At 51.2% G+C, this 19,559-nt stretch overlaps 1 protein-coding gene across 1 annotated transcript in view; it reads left to right on the top strand.

The window, feature by feature from the left end:
- Positions 1–19,559, top strand: part of LOC140429943 (ciliogenesis and planar polarity effector 1-like) — a 687,141-nt gene that overhangs the window by 572,156 nt on the left and 95,426 nt on the right. The window contains exon 36 of the mRNA XM_072517533.1: positions 15,242–15,257. Coding sequence (XP_072373634.1) covers positions 15,242–15,257 — 16 coding nt within the window. The remainder of the gene's footprint in view (positions 1–15,241; positions 15,258–19,559) is intronic.

Genomic DNA, 19,559 nt, shown 5'->3' on the forward strand with positions numbered 1-19,559 from the left:
GGGGCTGTGCCCTCTGCAGTCAGTGAAGGGGCCGTGGCCCAAATGGTCCTTCTTTCCATGTGGTCAGTGGGTGACTAACATCAGTATCAGGTGACCTGGGCTGGGATAGCCTCTCCCGGGACGGGGATCACCAATCATCAAGTCAGAAGTGAGACCATCGCCCAGGGTATGGCAGGACCGTCCTCATTCTAAATTCACCCCTTTTGTTCGATATCAGTGGCGAAATTCTCCAGAAACGGCGCGATGTCCGCCGACCGGCGCCCAAAACGGCGCAAATCAGTCGGGCATCGCGCCGCCCCAAAGGTGCGGAATGCTCCGCATCTTTGGGAGCCGAGCCCCAACCTTAAGGGGCTAGGCCCGCACCGGACGAATTTCCGCCCCACCAGCTGGCGGAAAAGGCCTTTGGTGCCCCGCCAGCTGGCGCGGAAATGACATCTCCGGGCGGCACATGCGCGGGAGCGTCAGCGGCCGCTGACAGTTTCCCGCGCGTGCGCAGTGGAGGGAGTCTCTTCCGCCTCCGCCATGGTGGAGACCATGGCGAAGGCGGGAAGGAAAAGAGTTCCCCCACGGCACAGGCCCGCCCGCGGATCGGTGGGCCCCGATCGCGGAGCACCCCCCGGGGCCAGATCGCCCCGCGCTCCCCCCAGAGCCCGCCTTGTCCCGCCAGTAAGATAGGTGGTTTAATCTACGCCGGCGGGACAGGCATTTTAGCAGCGGGACTTCGGCCCATTTGGGCCGGAGAATCGCGGCGGGGGGGGGGCCGCCAACCGGCGCGACGCGATTCCCACCCCCGCCCAATATCCGGTGCCGGAGAATTCGGCAACCGGCGGGGGGCGGGATTCACGCCAGCCCCCGGCGATTCTCCGACCCGGCGGGGTGTCGGAGAATCTCGCCCCTGATTTCTAAAGGTCCAGGGACATCTCCGAGCACAGGCCCAAGGATTTTACCACACAAGTTCTGCTTTCAACCTCCTGGTGTTCTGGTGGGTCAGGGCTGGCTAGCTGTTTGTCTGACTGGGGCGATTTGCAGACTGGCCTCTCTGTTACTCGTCTCTCACGACGTCGCTTTAACCTGCGGAATAAAAAACAAAACAATTCTTAAGAAAAAGCACATTCATATCGTGGCCCATCGCCCTTCAACCCCACTGTCTCCCATCACTTTGAGGGTGAGAAAGGGGAGTCTGAAACCAGTGCCTTAAACTGAAAGGAATAAAATTAAAGGGATATGAATACAGAGTCGGCTAAAGTAGAGCGGAAAGTAAGTTGAAAGATAAAAATAAGTTGTGGGAGGCATTTAAGGAGATATTTCATACTTCTCAAGAAAAATATATTCCATTACCCGAACAGGCGCCGGAATGTGGCGACTAGGGGATTTTCACAGTAACATCATTGCAGTGTTAATGTAAACCTACTTGTGACAATAAAGATGATTAAATAAGGAAGTTAATAATAATAATCTTTATTGTCACAAGTAGGCTTACATTAACACTGCAATGAAGTTACTGTGAAAAGCCCCTAGTCTCCACATTCCGGCGCCTGTTCAGGTACACAGAGAGAGAATTCAAAATGTCCAATTCACCTAACAGCACGTCTTTCAGGACTTGTGGGAGGAAACCGGAGCACCCGGAGGAAACCCACGCAGAGAGAGAAATAATTTTTGACAAATTTATTTGGGATGGAACAGACTGTATGAAGGAGACCCAGGGGATCGGAACGCAGGAAATAGGAGTAGTCCATTTGAGCCATCGAGCCTGCTCTGCTATTCAACAAGATCATCGCTGATCTTTGACTCTTGTGCTATTTCCCCACTGTCCCCATATCCCTTTGATGTGATTGGTATCCAGAAATCTATCAGTTCTCTCTGCAACATGATCTTCCACAGACTCTGGGGGAGAGAATTCACCACCCTCTGAGCGAAGAAATTCCTCCTCGTCTCAGTCCGATATGACTTGCCCCTTATTCGGAGACTGTGTCCTCTGGTTCTACACTCATCAGCCAGGGGGAAATATCCAGTCCACAGGCACAAATCAGAAGTGTATACGGTTTCAAGGAGATCACCGCTCACCGTTGGAAATTCTAGGGAATATAGATGCTGTTTCCTTAATCTCTCCCAAAACAATCCCGGTCTCCCAGGCATTAGTCTGGCGGACAACCATTGCGTTCGCTCAGTGGCAAATAAATCCTTCCAGAGACGAGACCAAAACTGCACAAAACATTCAGGATACAGTCTCACCAAGGCTCTATACAACTGCACAGACATTTTTATTGCTGCACTCAATTTCTTTTGTGATGAAAGCTAACATTCCATTTGCCTTCCTAGCTGCTTGATGTCATGTTCAAAATTCATTCATAGGATGTGGGCTTCGTTGGCGAGGCCAGCATTTATTGCCCATCCCTAATTGCTCATGAGAAGGTGGGGGTGAGCTGCCTTCTTGAACCGCTGCAGTCCCTAAGATGTAGGTACACCCACTGTGCTGTTAGGGAGGGAGTTCCAGGATTTTAACCCAGCGACAGTGAAGGAATGACGATATATTTTCAAGACAGTGGCTTGAAGGGGGGCCTCCAGGTGGTGGGGTTCCCAGGTATCTGCTGCTCTTGTCCTTCTAGATGGGAGTGATGGGAGTGGCTGTGGATTTGGAAGGTGCTGCCTGAGGAACTTTGGTGAGTTACTGCAGTGCATCTTGTAGATGGTACACACGGCTGTCACTGTGCGTCAGTGGTGGCGGGATGAATATTTGTGGATGGGTTGCCACAAACACTACAAACAGCAAAGGACCAGCAATACCAATCCCTGCAGCACACGACTGGTCACTGCCTCCCAGTCACAAAAGCAACCTTCCAGTATCAGCCAATTTTGGATCCAATTTTAGCAAATTGCCCTGGCTCCCATAGGCTGTTACTTTCTTGATCAGGCCTCTGTGAGGGACCTTGTATAATCCTTACTGAAGTCCATGTCGACTACATCAATTACACTGCCCTCATCTACACACCTCCTCGACAAATGCAATCAAATCTATTATCCATGATCTCCCCTGAAAGCCATGCCGACTCTCCTAGATTAATCCTTCCTTCTCCAAGTGGAGATGAATTCTGTTTTTTCCACCAAAGTGGATAACTTCACATTTATTCACACTACATTCCATCTGTCATCTTCTTGCCCATTCACTGAGCTTGTCGAATTCCTCTTGCACCCTCCTCAATATTCCCAACTTGTTCTGTGTCATCACCAAATTTGGAAGTATGTTACTGGACATCCAAATCTTTAGATAGATTGTGAACAGCTGATGCCCCAGCACTAATCCGTGGCATACCAACTCTGAACAGCCTGAGAATGATCCCTTTATTCCGACTCTCTGCTTTGTGTGTTAACCAGTTCTCAATCCATATCAAAATATTCCTGCCAATCCCCTGGGTTCTAATTTTATTTATTAACCTCCTGTGTGGAGCCTTATCAAAATCATCCTGAAAATCCAAATACACCACATCCATTGGTTCTCCTTTATCTATGCTGCTAGTAACATCTGCAAAAAACTCCCTCGGGTTTGCAAAACATTTCATAAACCCATGTTGATTCTGCCCAATCATATCATTATTTTCCAAGTGTTTAGTTATCACTTTATAATAGAATCAAACGTTTCCCTACTACTGATGTCAGGCTGACAGGTCTGTCGTTCTCAAGGTTCCTCTCCCCCTCCCTTCTTAAATGGATGTTGTGTATTCAGATTTCCAAAATACATTTTATAAGTTGAACATAAAAGGTTACTGCAAAAGATCACGGTGTTGGAGGTGGTAATCTATTGGCTAACTAACAGGAAAGACGGAGTCGGGATAAGTGGATCATCTTCAGGATGGCAAACTGCGATGGGTGGAGTGCCGCAGGGGTCAGTCCTGGGGGCTCAGCGTGTTAATATTAATGAGTGGACGAAGAGACATTGTATTGAGGCCAAATTTGGCAACAATACAAAGATAGATAGGAAAACAAGTTGTGAGGAAAATGCAAAGGGTCTGCAAAGGAACGTTAGAATGGGCAAAGTGAGTGAGCAAAGATTTAACAGATGGAGTATAATGTGGGAAAATGTGAACTTGTCCACTTTGGCAGCAAGAATAGAAAATCAGAATATCATTTAAATGGAGAGATGACAGAACACTGTGGTACAGGGTCAGGGTGTCCTCATACACAGATCACAAAATGCTCGCATTGCAGGTACCACAAGTAATTAGGAAGACAAATGGAATGTGGGCCCTGACTGCAAAGGGGATGGATTTTAAAAGTAGGCAGTCTTGTTCCAACTGGACGGGTATTGGTTGACCACTTCTAGAGCACTGTGTAGCTCGTTGTCTCAGGAGGGGCATTCTTGCATTGAAGAAAGTTCAGAGAAGATTGACAAGGCTGATTCTGGGGATGAAGGGATTGCCTGATGAGGAATTCAGGAGAATAAGTGTTGTCTGACTGAAACATATTGAGGGGGCTTTGACAGGGTGGATGCTGAGAGCAAGTTTCCCCTCGTAGGAGGAATCGAGAACCGGGGACCCAGTTTCAGATTAAGGTGGCGATGAGGAGGAATTCCCTCTCTAGGGGTCATTAGCGTTTGGAATTCTCTCCCCCAGAGAGCAGTGCAGGCTATGGGTCAGTGAATATATTCAGGGCGAGGTAGACAGATTACTGATTAACAAAGGAATCCAGAGTTACGGACTTGGGCAGCAATGCGGAGTCGAGGCCAGGGGCAGACCAGCCATGATCTTACTGAAAGGTGGAGATGGTTCAAAGGATCAGATGTCCTCCCATTCCTTTGTCCGATCCTGCCCCGCCCTGTCTGCCCCGCCCTGTCTGCCCCCGTCTTGTCTGGTCCTGCCTTGTCTGCCCTCGCCCTGTCTGCCCCGCCCTGTCTGCCCTCGCCCTGTCTGCCCCCGCCCTGTCTGCCCCCGCCCTGTCTGCCCCCGCCCTGTCTGCCCCCGCCCTGTCTGCCCTGCCCTGTCTGCCCCGCCCTGTCTGACCCGCCCTGTCTGCCCTGCCCGCCCCGCCCTGTCTGCCCCGCCCTGTCTGCCCTCGCCCTGTCTGCCCCCGCCCTGTCTGCCCTCGCCCTGTCTGCCCTCGCCCTGTCTGCCCTCGCCCTGTCTGCCCCCGCCCTGTCTGCCCTCGCCCTGTCTGCCCCCGCCCTGTCTGCCCTGCCCTGTCTGCCCTGCCCTGTCTGCCCCACCCTGTCTGCCCTCGCCCTGTCTGCCCCGCCCCGTCTGCCCCGCCCCGTCTGCCCCCGCCCGGTCTGCCCCCGCCCTGTCTGCCCTCGCCCTGTCTGCTCCCTCCCTGTCTGCCCCCGCCTTGTCTGACCCGCCCTGTCTGCCCTCGCCCTGTCTGCCCTCGCCCTGTCTGCCCCGCCCTGTCTGCTCCCGCCCTGTCTGCCCCGCCCGGTCTGCTCCCGCCCTGTCTGCCCCCGCCCTGTCTGCTCCGCCTTGTCTGCCCTCGCCCTGTCTGCCCTCGCCCTGTCTGCCCTCGCCCTGTCTGCCCTCGCCCTGTCTGCTCCCGCCCTGTCTGCCCCCGCCCTGTCTGCTCCGCCTTGTCTGCCCTCGCCCCGTCTGCCCCCGCCCTGTCTGCCCCGCCCTGCCTGCTCCCGCCCTGTCTGCTCCCGCCCTGTCTGCTCCGCCCTGTCTGCCCTCGCCCTGTCTGCTCCCGCCCTGTCTGCCCTCGCCCTGTCTGCCCTCGCCCTGTCTGCTCCCGCCCTGTCTGCCCCCGCCCTGTCTGCCCCCGCCCTGTCTGCTCCGCCTTGTCTGCCCCGCCCGGTCTGCCCCCGCCCTGTCTGCCCCCGCCCTGTCTGCTCCGCCTTGTCTGCCCCGCCCTGTCTGCTCCGCCCTGTCTGCCCCCGCCCTGTCTGCCCCCGCCCTGTCTGCTCCGCCTTGTCTGCCCCGCCCGGTCTGCCCCCGCCCTGTCTGCCCCCGCCCTGTCTGCTCCGCCCTGTCTGCCCCGCCCTGTCTGCCCCGCCCTGTCTGCTCCCGCCCGGTCTGCCCCCGCCCTGTCTGCTCCGCCCTGTCTGCCCCCGCCCTGTCTGCCCCCGCCCTGTCTGCCCCTGCCCTGTCTGCCCCCGCCCTGTCTGCCCCCGCCCTGTCTGCTCCGCCCTGTCTGCCCCCGCCCTGTCTGCTCCGCCCTGTCTGCCCCCGCCCTGTCTGCTCCGCCCTGTCTGCCCCCGCCCTGTCTGCTCCCGCCCTGTCTGCCCACAGGCCCTGTCTGCCCTCGCCCTGTCTGCCCCCGCCCTGTCTGCCCTCGCCCTGTCTGCCCCCGCCCTGTCTGCTCCCGCCCTGTCTGCCCCTGCCCTGTCTGCTCCGCCCTGTCTGCCCCCGCCCTGCCTGCTCCCGCCCTGTCTGCTCCCGCCCTGCCTGCCCTCGCCCTGTCTGCTCCCGCCCTGTCTGCCCCCGCCCTGTCTGCTCCCGCCCTGTCTGCCCTCGCCCTGTCTGCTCCCGCCCTGTCTGCCCCCGCCCTGTCTGCCCCCGCCCTGCCTGCTCCCGCCCTGTCTGCTCCCGCCCTGCCTGCCCTCGCCCTGTCTGCCCCCGCCCTGTCTGCCCCCGCCCTGTCTGCTCCCGCCCTGCCTGCCCTCGCCCTGTCTGCTCCCGCCCTGCCTGCTCCCGCCCTGTCTGCTCCCGCCCTGTCTGCCCACAGGCCCTGTCTGCCCTCGCCCTTTCTGCCCCCGCCCTGTCTGCCCTCGCCCTGTCTGCCCCCGCCCTGTCTGCTCCCGCCCTGTCTGCCCCTGCCCTGTCTGCTTCGCCCTGTCTGCCCCCGCCCTGCCTGCTCCCGCCCTGTCTGCTCCCGCCCTGCCTGCCCTCGCCCTGTCTGCCCCTCGCCCTGTCTGCCCTCGCCCTGTCTGCCCTCGCCCTGTCTGCCCCCGCCCTGTCTGCCCCCGCCCTGTCTGCTCCGCCCTGTCTGCCCCCGCCCTGTCTGCCCCGCCCTGCCTGCCCCGCCCTGCCTGCCCTCGCCCTGCCTGCTCCCGCCCTGCCTGCCCTCGCCCTGTCTGCCCCTCGCCCTGTCTGCCCTCGCCCTGTCTGCCCTCGCCCTGTCTGCCCCCGCCCTGTCTGCCCCCGCCCTGTCTGCTCCGCCCTGTCTGCCCCCGCCCTGCCTGCCCCGCCCTGCCTGCCCTCGCCCTGTCTGCCCCTCGCCCTGTCTGCCCTCGCCCTGTCTGCCCTCGCCCTGTCTGCCCCCGCCCTGTCTGCCCCCGCCCTGTCTGCTCCGCCCTGTCTGCCCCCGCCCTGTCTGCCCCGCCCTGCCTGCCCCGCCCTGCCTGCCCCCGCCCTGCCTGCCCCGCCCTGCCTGCCCTCGCCCTGTCTGCCCCCGCCCTGTCTGCTCACAGGCCCGATATATTTTCCTTTGATTTGCTACTATTGAGTGAGATGATGAAAAAAGGTTTTAACACAGAGGACAAAATAAAGCCACCTCACACATCCCTACCTCTTCTTACTGTCACACTTGTTCCTGGACTCAAATGGCTGAATGTTCACCTTCAGAAGGCGAAAGGCCTCCGGTTGTTGTCGTCCTGAAGGCTGTCCAGAGCTACACAGTTGGCCTTGTTCAAAGGCAATGAGGTCCTGAGCTGGAATGAGTTTTGGAGGATGGATCACTGACACCTGGAATGAAGGATGGCATCCACATAGTCTTTCAGGCAGAGGTAAAGGTGGGCACAAGGGATATTTAACTTTAACTGTGACCAACATACCAGATGTGGCCTTCTAAATCTGGCTTCTGTCTGGGGATAGTGTATTAGAACATGAGAACTAGGAGTCGGCCATCTGGCCCCTCGAGCCTGCTCCACCATTCAATGAGATCATGGCTGATCTTTTGTGGACTCAGCTCCACTTTCCGGCCCGAACACCATAACCCTTAATCCCTTTATTCTTCAAAAAACTATCTCTCTTTATCTTAAAACCATTTAATGAATGAACCTCTACTGCTTCACTGGGCAAGGAATTCCATAGATTCACAACCCTTTGTATTGAGCTGCACTGCACTGGAGTGAACACAGGTCCAGAAATGGGAGCTGCTTGTTTTATATAATTAAAACCCCTGGGTTAAAATTCTAATTGTAATGTGACAGCGCTGATTAATCCCAGCCCAATAATCCCATCACTTTAGAAATGGTCGGAGCTATCCAAGATGTACATTGTTACAATAGAGTGCTGAGAGTGATGTGGTCCAGAACCAAGATCGGGCGACAAGCATCGTTCCCTAAATAGCTTTGACAATATAAAAATGAATGGGAATTTTGACATAACATCGTTCTGTCCCTCTTTCCCGGTCTTGGGGCAAAGGCCCCTTCCCTTCAACAAGATGGAGACCCCCTCCCCTTGCGACCAAGACCCCCCCGCCCTGCACCTCTACTCCTCTCAACGTGGGGGAGATTCCCCCTCAGCATGATGGGACTTCAGGCCCCTCCAACAGACCGGGGAACCCCGACCCCCCACATCTCCTTTCCTCTGGGAAGCACCAGCTTACCTGTGTCTCTGAAGCGAAGCTGCGATACAGTTGATGCTCTCGAGGCCACTGAACTGATGGTGTGGAGGATGTCCATGAGCGTGCAGGCTCTGTCTGACTATGTGGCAGCTGCTTTGCCATGACAGGAAAGTGAGTGTTGAGGGTGGGCTGGTGGAGGTGGAGCAGAGGCATTCGGAGCACCTGGGAGCAGCCAGCATGTGAGGGAGGGGGCTGGGGTTTCCTGGGGGATCTCCCGGCAGAGTGGAGAGGTCCACTTGCTGGAGGCTCAGTCCAATGCGAAGCTGCTGGCTGCTGATACTGATCCAGGTTCAGGTGCTTGGGTGGGCCTCGACGCAACAATTCCTCCTTCCTCTCCTGTTGTTCGGCAGCTTTCTGCAGGGCCCAAGGATCATATGCAGATGAGTTTAGGTGGGAAGGAAAGCTGGGTAGTGGCCGGTGACAGGGCTCTGGGTCAGGAGCCCAGGCCTCCCGTGGGGTGGGCTGCAGAAGAGGTACGGAGCGAGCCAGCTTGTTAAACGTCACTGGAGGAGCCCTCAGCTCATAGCGAGGCTGGAGGCGCAGCAGTGGGAGACTAGCTGTCGAATTGATCCGAGGAGCAAAGTGGAAGATTGTCGCAGGAGGCTGTGCCCCAGGGCTCAGGAGGAGGTGAGGGCGCTCAGGATTACTGCCAATGGATCGCACATTCTGGGAATCAGGAATCTGTGGCAGCGTGCGCAAATCATCAAATTCAAGCTGTGGAGGGAGGGCCAACCCCTCCAGCTTCTGGGAAATAAAGAAGAACATTAATGTCCAGCTGCACAGAGCCACTTTTTACAGATACATGGAGATCATTTCCCACAACAAGGTTACAGCTCAAAGCCAAATCATTGAACAGGATTTCTATTCAAATATTTAGATTTGATAACACTTGTAACAAATCGAATGGAATAGTTAGTTTGAGGACTTACGCAAAACTTTGGGATTATACAATTAATTTGGGATTGAAAAAGGGCTCTGGAGAGAGAAAGAGAGAGAAAGAGAGAGAGAGAAAGAGAGAGAGAGAGAGAGACAGAGAGAGAGAGAGACGGAGAGAGAGAGACAGAGAGAGAGCACGGAGCCACAGGATTAGATTTGGGAATGATACATAGATACATAGAACATACAGTGCAGGAGGCCATTCGGCCCATCAAGTCTTCACCGACCCACTTAAGCCCTCACATTCACCCTAACCCAATAACCCAATAATCCCATCTAAACTTTTTGGACACTAAGGGCAATTTACCACAGCCAATCCACCTAACCTGCATGTCTGGGTTGTGGGGGGAACCGGAGCACCCGGAGGAAACCCACGCAGACACGGGGAGAACGTGCAGACTCCGCACTGACAGTGACCCAGCGGGGACTCGAACCTGGGACCCTGGAGCTGTGAAGCCACAGTGCTAGCCACTGTGCTCCCATGCTGTCCAATGATGCAGGGCAATAGTGAGAGAACCATAGGGGAAGACGGTGATAATGTCACTGGTTAGTAATCTAGAGACCCGGACTAATGCCCTGGGGACACGGCTTCAAACCTACATAGCAGTTGGTGGAATTTAGATTCAGTTGACAAATCTGGAGAGAAGGTGTGTCTCAGTAATGGTGACCATGACACCATTGTCGATCGCCACTAAAACCTATTTTGTTCACTATTGTCCTTTAGGGAAGGAAATCTGCCGTCCTTACCCGGTCTGGCCTACAGGTGACTCCAGACCCACCGCAATGTGGGTCTTAACTACCCTCGGAAATGGAATTCAGTTCAGTTCAAGGGCAATTAGGAATTGGCAAATGCTGATACTGCCAGCGACTCCCAGATCCAAAGACACATCGGACCACAGAATGCCCACAATGCAGAAGGAGGCTATTCCGCCGATCAAGTCTGCACCGACCCATTGAAAGAGCAGCTGACCCAGCCCACTCCCCCATCCTATCCCCATAATCCCACCTAACCTGCACATCTCTGGACTGTGGGAGGAAACCGGAGCACCCGGAGGAAACCCACGCAGACACGGGGAGGATGTGCAGACTCCACACAGACAGTGACCCAAGCCGGGAATCGAACCTGGGACCCTGGCGCTGTGAGGCAGCAGTGCTAACTATGCCCATTCCATCCCATGAATTAATTTTAAAAAGCAGGTCAGTGGGATTAGTTTGGGGATTGATATAGGGCTATGGGGAGAGAGCGGGGCAGTGGGATTAGTTTGGGATTGATAAAGGGCTATGGGGAGAGAGCGGGACCGTGGGATTAGTTTGGGGATTGATACAGGGCTATGGGGAGAGAGTGGGGCAGTGGGATTAGTTTGGGGATTGATACAGAGCTATGGGAAGAGAGCGGGGCAATGGGATCAGTTTGGGATTGATACAGGGCTATGGGGAGAGAGCGGGGCAGTGGGATTAGTTTGGGATTGATACAGGGCTATGGGGAGAGAGCGGGTCACTGGGATTAGTTTGGGATTGATACAGGGCTCTGGGGAGAGAACAAGGCAGTGGGATCAGTTTGGGATTGATACAGGGCTGTGGAGAGAGAGCGGGGCACTGGGATTAGTTTGGGGCTGATACAGGGCTATGGGGAGAGAGCGGGGCAGTGGGATCAGTTTGGGATTGATACAGGGATATGGGGAGAGAGCGGGGCAGTGGGATTAGTTTGGGATTGATACAGGGCTATGGGGAGAGAGTGGGGCAGTGGGATTAGTTTGGGATTGATACAGGGCTATGCGGAGAGAGTGGGGCAGTGGGATTAGTTTGGGATTGATACAGGGATATGCGGAGAGAGCGGGGCAGTGGAATTTGTTTGGGATTGATACAGGGCTATGGGGAGAGAGCGGGGCAGTGGGATTAGTTTGGGATTGATACAGCGGGGCAGTGGGATTAGTTTGGGATTGATACAGGGGGGCAATGGGATTAGTTTGGGATTGATACAGGGCTGTGGGGAGAGAGCGGGGCAGTGGGATTAGTTTAGGATTGATACAGGGCTATGGGGAGAGAGCGGGGCAGTGGGATTAGTTTGGGATTGATACAGGGCTATGGGGAGAGAGCGGGGCAGTGGGATTAGTTTGGGATTGATACAGGGGGGCAATGGGATTAGTTTGGGATTGATACAGGGCTATGGGGAGAAAGCGGGGCAGTGGGATTAGTTTGGGATTGATACAGGGCTATGGGGAGAGAGTGGGGCAGTGGGATCAGTTTGGGATTGATACAGGGCTATGGGGAGAGAGCGGGGCAGTGGGATTAGTTTGGGATTGATACAGGGGGGCAATGGGATTAGTTTGGGATTGATACAGGGCTATGGGGAGAGAGTGGGGCAGTGGGATCAGTTTGGGATTGATACAGGGATATGCGGAGAGAGCGGGGCAGTGGAATTTGTTTGGGATTGATACAGGGCTATGGGGAGAGAGCGGGGAAGTGGGATTAGTTTGGGATTGATACAGCGGGGCAGTGGGATTAGTTTGGGATTGATACAGGGGGGCAATGGGATTAGTTTGGGATTGATACAGGGCTATGGGGAGAGAGCGGGGCAGTGGGATTAGTTTGGGGATTGATACAGGGCTATGGGGAGAGAGCGGGGCAGTGGGATTAGTTTGGGATTGATACAGGGGGGCAATGGGATTAGTTTGGGATTGATACAGGGGGGCAATGGGATTAGTTTGGGATTGATACAGGGGGGCAATGGGATTAGTTTGGGATTGATACAGGGGGGCAGTGGGATTAGTTTGGGATTGATACAGGGCTATGGGGAGAGAGCGGGGCAGTGGGATTAGTTTGGGATTGATACAGGGATATGCGGAGAGAGCGGGGCAGTGGGATTAGTTTGGGATTGATACAGGGCTATGGGGAGAGAGCGGGGCAGTGGGATTAGTTTGGGGATTGATACAGAGCTATGGGGAGAGAGCGGGGCAGTGGAATTTGTTTGGGATTGATACAGGGATATGGGGAGAGAGTGGGGCAGTGGGATTAGTTTGGGATTGATACAGGGCTATGGGGAGAGAGCGGGGCAGTGGGATTAGTTTGGGGATTGATACAGGGCTATGGGGAGAGAGCGGGGCAGTGGGATTAGTTTGGGATTGATACAGGGCTATGGGGAGAGAGCGGGGCAGTGGGACTAGTTTGGGATTGATACAGGGCTATGGGGAGAGAGCGGGGCAGTGGGATCAGTTTGGGGATTGATACAGGGCTATGGGGAGAGAGCGGGGCAGTGGGATTAGTTTGGGATTGATACAGGGGGGCAGTGGGATTAGTTTGGGATTGATACAGGGCTATGGGGAGAGAGTGGGGCAGTGGGATTAGTTTGAGATTGATACAGGGCTACGGGGAGAGAGTGGGGCAGTGGGATTAGTTTGGGATTGATACAGGGCTATGGGGAGAGAGTGGGGCAGTGGGATTAGTTTGGGATTGATACAGGGCTATGGGGAGAGAGCGGGGCAGTGGGATTAGTTTGGGATTGATACAGGGCTATGGGGAGAGAGCGGGGCAGTGGGATTAGTTTGGGATTGATACAGGGCTATGGGGAGAGAGCGGGGCAGTGGGATCAGTTTGGGATTGATACAGGGCTATGGGGAGAGAGCGGGGCAGAGGGATTAGTTTGGGATTGATACAGGGCTATGGGGAGAGAGCGGGGCAGTGGGATTAGTTTGGGGATTGATACAGGGCTCTGGGGAGAGAACAAGGCAGTGGGATCAGTTTGGGATTGATACAGGGCTATGGGGAGAGAGTGGGGCAGTGGGATCAGTTTGGGATTGATACAGGGCTATGGGGAGAGAGTGGGGCAGTGGGATTAGTTTGGGATTGATACAGGGCTATGGGGAGAGAGTGGGACAGTGGGATTAGTTTGGGATTGATACAGGGCTGTGGGGAATGATCAGTTCCTTGGTCTTTCCGACATTTAGAGAGAGGTTATTTTCGGTACACCGTGCAACCAAGTGATCTATCTCCCTCCTGTAGTCTGATTCCTCGTTGTTTGAGATACGGCCCACCACAGTCGTAGCATCCCCAAACTTGTAGATCGAATTGGAGTTAAATCTTGCCACACAGTCCTGTGTGTGTGCAGGGAGTACAGTAGAGGAATGAGCACACATGTTCAATTTGCATGCATGGATATGATGAGATATACATCTTATCGAGTAATAGCAGTGTTTAGTAATGAGCAGCATTTAAAGCTAAAAAGGTTTTTGAAAATGAAGCCATCTTTTCGTATTTCTGGTTCATTTTTTTCAGGGGGGGGCGGGAGGTGTGAGTGTAAGAAATTGTTATATCTTATATTTGGGCACTTGTAAAATGGGAATTGTTACTGATGTTTATAGCTTTTGAATACGGTCACTTTCATCCTTGTTATGCATAAAAAGAAAAAAACACTAATAAAAATATTGAAATAAAATAGGATGGGAATAGAGGGATACGGACCCAGGAAGTGTCGAAGGTTTTAGTTAGACGGGCAGCATGGTCGGGACAGGCTTGGAGGGCCGAAGGGCCTGTTCCTGGGCTGTACTTTTCTTTGTTATTTATTTCATATTTGTTGCAGTAATGTTATTAAAAATGGGTATAAGATGCACACAGCCAGTATGTCGGCTAAAGCTGTGATTAACAGGTCACAAGAGTGAGGTAATCCTTGATTTTGCAGGGGGGAGGGGCGTATTCTGCTGATAGATTTGAGAAGCATTTACTTGTCTACAGAGAGGTGGCTAATGGAATATTGTTTTGATTTGGAGATCCCTGGGGTGCAGATAATTTATGACAGCTATTGGGCGGGATTCTCCCACCCCGCGCCGGAGAATTGCAGAGCGGACATTCGGCGCAATTGGCGCCGGCGTGGTTGGCACGGCGCCAGCCGCTCTACGCGGCCGGCCCACTGATTCTCTGGCCCGGATGGGCCGAGCGGCCGTAAGGAGAGCCGAGTCCCGCCAGCTCCGTTCTAACCTGCTCTGGGCTGGCAGGACCTCGGCGTGTAAGGGACAGGTGGTGGCCTTTGGGGGGGGGGTTCGATCCTTGGGGGCCTCCGATGTTGCCATGCCGTGATTGGGGCCAACCGACCGGCGGGCCAGCCTCTGTGGCTGGGGGCCTTCTTTCCTACGCGCCGGCCCCTGTAGTCCTGCGCCATGTTGCGTCGTTGAAGGAGGCCGCTGCGCATGCGTGCGTTGGCCCCGGTGCCACTGCGCATGTCCTTGTTGGCGCCGGCGCAACAGCGCTTGCACGGATCCGACAGCGCAGTTCGCGCTGGGATCTGAGCTGGAGCGGCGCGACCAGGGGCCAGAATTAGTCGTGGGAGCGGCCCGTTCATGCCATTGTAAAACTCGACGGCGTTTACGACGGCGTGGACACTCTGCCGCGGGATTGGAGAATTCCGCCCATTGTATTTGATTCGATCTAACCAGGTCCCCCATGGGACTCTTGTGGGAGGAGACAGAGGAATGCCTTCTGCTTTGGGCACAGATGAACTAATTATGGGGATGAGCCAGGTCTGTCTGTAGTTTCAGTTTGCCATTGGATTTTAGTCTGCCAAGTGTTTTTCAGTTGGCTCCTGAAAGGTTCTCTCCAAGGGCAGTGCACCCAGAAAAAAGCAAGTGAACCCAATTGTTAACTTGATTTATAAGTGGTATTTGAACTATTTTGGTTTGCTTAATTGGGATATATAACCGCAGGCGAAGGGAATAAGTTGAAGGTTTTCCTTTAGTTAAGAACTATTGTAACTGTTATCAGCAAAGTTATTTATTTGTTGCTAATATGATTAATTATGTGTTTAAATTTGTTTCTTTTACCACAAAAGATATATGGACGGCACGGTAGTACAGTTGTTAGCACTGTTGCTTCACAGCTCCAGGGTCCCAGGTTCGATTCCGGCTTGGGTCACTGTCTGTGCGGAGTCTGCACATCCTCCCCGTGTGTGCGTGGGTTTCCTCCGGGTGCTCCGGTTTCCTCCCACAGTCCAAAGATGTGCAGGTTAGGTGGATTGGCCATGATAAATTGCCTTTAGTGTCCAAAATTGCCCTTAGTGTTGGGTGGGGTTACTGGGTTATGGGGATTGGGTGGAGATGTTGACCTTGGGTAGGATGCTCTTTCCAAGAGCCGGTGCAGACTCGATGGGCCGAATGGCCTCCTTCTGCACTGTAAATTCTATGATAATCTATGAAATCCTCCCACAAGTCCCAAAAGACATGCTGCTACGTAATTTGGACATTCTGAATTCTCCCTCTGTGTACCCGAACAGGTGCCGGAGTGTGGCGACTAGGGGATTTTCACAGTAACTTCATTGCAGTGTTAATAAAGATTATTATTGGTCAGTATTATCACTCCTATGGTGCAGTCACTGCTCCTCAGTCTTAAAAATTGTAAATAGTTGGATTCTCATCCGGGATCCTAACAAAATAATATTCAACGGGTTTATTTGGTATCACTCGCTTTCAGAGTGCTGCTCCTTCATTATTCTCCTGAGGAAGGAGCAGTGCTCCGAAAGCTAGTGATTCGAAACAAACCTGTTGGATTTTATCCTGGTGTTGTAAGACCCCAGCCCATACCTGTTGGACTTTATCCTGGTGCTGTAAGACCCCAGCCCAAACCTGTTGGACTTTATCCTGGTGTTGTAAGACTTCTTACTGAGCTCACCCCAATCAAACGCCGGCATCTCCACCTCAAAAATAATATTCAACTCTATTCTTCCTACCAAAGTGCATAACTTCACATTTTCCTCTATTATATTCCATCTGTCAAGTTGTTGCCTACTCACCTAACCTGTCTAGATCCCTCTGTCGACTCCACATCCTAGGCAATAGGACATTCAATTCCCTCGTCCAAGTCATGAGTATATATGAAATAATTGTGGCCCCAGCACTGATCCGTGTGTCACTCCACTAGTTCCAGCTTACCATCCTGAAAATGCCCCTCATCTCAGCTCTCTGTCTTCTGTTAGTTAGTCATTCATCTATCCTTGATAATATACTACCCCCAACAACATGGGTTCTTATCTTATCAAGTAGTCTTTGAGTGGTACCTTGTTGAATGTTTTTTATGAATCCAAGTATATTATATATGTTTAATTCCTTTTATCTGTCCAGCTCATTACCACCTCAAAGAATTTGAACAAATTCGTCAGACATGATTTCCTCTTCATGAATCTATGTGGACTCTGCTTTTTGCAGAATGTATTTCTAAATGCTCTATTCCATCCTTTATAATGGACTCTAACATTTTCCCAATGGCAGATGTTAAGCTAACTAGCTCAGTTACCTAGCTGTCACTCTCCTCCATTTGTGAATAAGAGTGTTACATTGGCAGTTTTCTAATCCTCTGGGACTTTACAGAATGTAAGTGTTATGGGAAGATTACTAGCTGTACATCCAGTATCTCTAGAACTACTTCCTTTAATAACCTAGGACACAACCCATCAGGTCCAGATAATACAGGGGGTCCTGTCCTTTGCAGTCAGAAATAACATGTAGACACATTGCACCTGTTCCAGCGAAACAAAAGAAGTAACAGCCATTTGCTGGTTCATTCCTCAGAGCAATGCCTTGACCTGGGTCAAGCTATGGTTTAAATGATCAAACAATGCTCAGCAGTTAACTGGCAGTCATTATCAATTGGTGCATTCTGCATAATAATGTCTCAGGGTCCATTTGCCAACGAAACAGCACCCTGTTCTCATTCCATATAGAGTTGTTGTTTCTCCTGACAGTCTTGCTATTGTCCTGGTGAGTACAAGGTGTAAAGCTTTGACAAAATTTATTTTTTTCAGCAATACTTTCATTTTTTGAGTCCCTGTCTCAGATTCAGTATTAATTTCCTCGGGATCAAGTGTTAACTTCCTGGGAATCAGTATTAATTCCCTGGAGATCAGTATTAATTTCCTGGGGATCAGTATTAATTTCATAAGGATTAGTATTAATTTCCTGGGGATCAGTATTAATTTCCTGGGGATCAGTATTAATTTCCTGGGGATCAGTATTAATTTTGTAAGGACCAGTATTAATTTCCTGGGGATCAGTATTAATTTCCTGGGGATCAGTATTAATTTCCTGGGGATCAGTATTAATTTCGTAAGGATCAGTATTAATTTCCTGGGGATCAGTATTAATTTCCTGTGGATCAGTATTAATTTCCTCGGGATCAGTATTAATTTCCTCGGGATCAGTATTAATTTCCTCGGGATCAGTATTAATTTCCGGGGATCAGTATTAATTTCCTGGGGATCAGTATTAATTTCGAAAGGATTGGTATTAATTTCCTGGGGATCAGTATTAATTTCCTGTGGATTAGTATTAATTTCCTGGGGATCAGTATTAATTTCCTGGGGATCAGTATTAATTTCCTGGGGATCAGTATTAATTTCGTAAGGACCAGTATTAATTTCCTGGGGATCAGTATTAATTTCCTCAGGATCGGTATTAATTTCCTGGGGATCAGTATTAATTTCCTGGGGATCAGTATTAAATTCCTGGGGATCAGTATTAATTTCCTCGGGATCAGTATTAATTTCCTGGGGATCAGTATTAATTTCCTCGGGATCAGCATTAATTTCCTCGGGATCAGTATTAATTTCCTGGGGATCAGTATTAATTTCGTGGGGATCAGTATTAATTTCCTGGGGATCAGTATTAATTTCCTGGGGATCAGTATTAATTTCCTCGGGGAACAGTATTAATTTCCTGGGGATCAGTATTAATTTCCTGGGGATCAGTATTAATTTTGTAAGGATTAGTATTAATTTCCTGGGGATCAGTATTAATTTCCTGGGGATCAGTATTAATTTCTTCGGGATCAGTATTAATTTCCTGGGGATCAGTATTAATTTCATCAGGATTAGTATTAATTTCCTGGGGATCAGTATTAATTTCCTCAGGATCAGTATTATTTTCCTGGGGATCAGTATTAATTTCCTGGGGATCAGTATTAATTTCATCCGGATTAGTATTAATTTCCTGGGGATCAGCATTATTTTCCTGGGGATCAGTATTAATTTCCTGGGGATCAGTATTAATTTCATCCGGATTAGTATTAATTTCCTCGGGATCAGTATTAATTTCCTGGGGATCAGTATTAATTTCCTGGGGATTAGTATTAATTTCCTGGGGATTAGTATTAATTTCCTGGGGATCAGTATTGATTTTCTCGGGATCAGTATTAATTTGATCCGGATCAGTATTAATTTCCTCGGGATCAGTATTTCCTGTGGATCAGTATTAATTTCCTGGGGATCAGTATGAATTTCCTCGGGATCAGTATTAATTTCCTGGGGATCAGTATTAATTTCCTGGGGATCAGTATTAATTTCCTCGGGATCAGTATTAATTTCCTCGGGATCAGTATTAATTTCCTGGGGATCAGTATTAATTTCGTCAGGATTAGTATTAATTTCCTGGGGATCAGGTTTAATTTCCTCAGGATCAGTATTATTTTCCTGGGGATCAGTATTAATTACCTGGGGATCAGTATTAATTTCATCCGGATTAGTATTAATTTCCTGGGGATCAGTATTAATTTCCTCGGGATCAGTATTAATTTCCTGGGGATCAGTATTAATTTCCTCAGGATTAGTATTAATTTCCTCGGGATCAGTTTTGATTTTCTCGGGATCAGTATTAATTTCCTCGGGATCAGTATATCCTGTGGATCAGTATTAATTTCCTCGGGATCAGTATTAATTTCCTGGGGATCAGTATTCATTTCCTCGGGATCAGTATTAATTTCCTGGGGATCAGTATTAATTTCCTCGGGATCAGTATTAATTTCATCCGGATTAGTATTAATTTCCTGTGGATCAGTATTAATTTCCTCGGGATCAGTATTAATTTCCTGTGGATCAGTATTAATTTCCTGGGGATCAGTATTAATTTCCTGTGGATCAGTATTAACTTCCTGGGGATCAGTATTAATTTCCTCGGGATCAGTATTAATTTTCTCGGGATCAGTATTAATTTCCTCGGGATCAGTATTAATTTCCTGGGGATCAGTATTAATTTCCTCGGGATCAGTATTAATTTCATCCGGATTAGTATTAATTTCCTGGGGATCAGTATTATTTTCCTGGGGATCAGTATTAATTTCCTCGGGATCAGTATTGATTTTCTCGGGATCAGTATTAATTTGGT

Source organism: Scyliorhinus torazame, chromosome 9 (assembly GCF_047496885.1).
Source record: "Scyliorhinus torazame isolate Kashiwa2021f chromosome 9, sScyTor2.1, whole genome shotgun sequence".
NCBI lineage: Eukaryota > Metazoa > Chordata > Chondrichthyes > Carcharhiniformes > Scyliorhinidae > Scyliorhinus > Scyliorhinus torazame.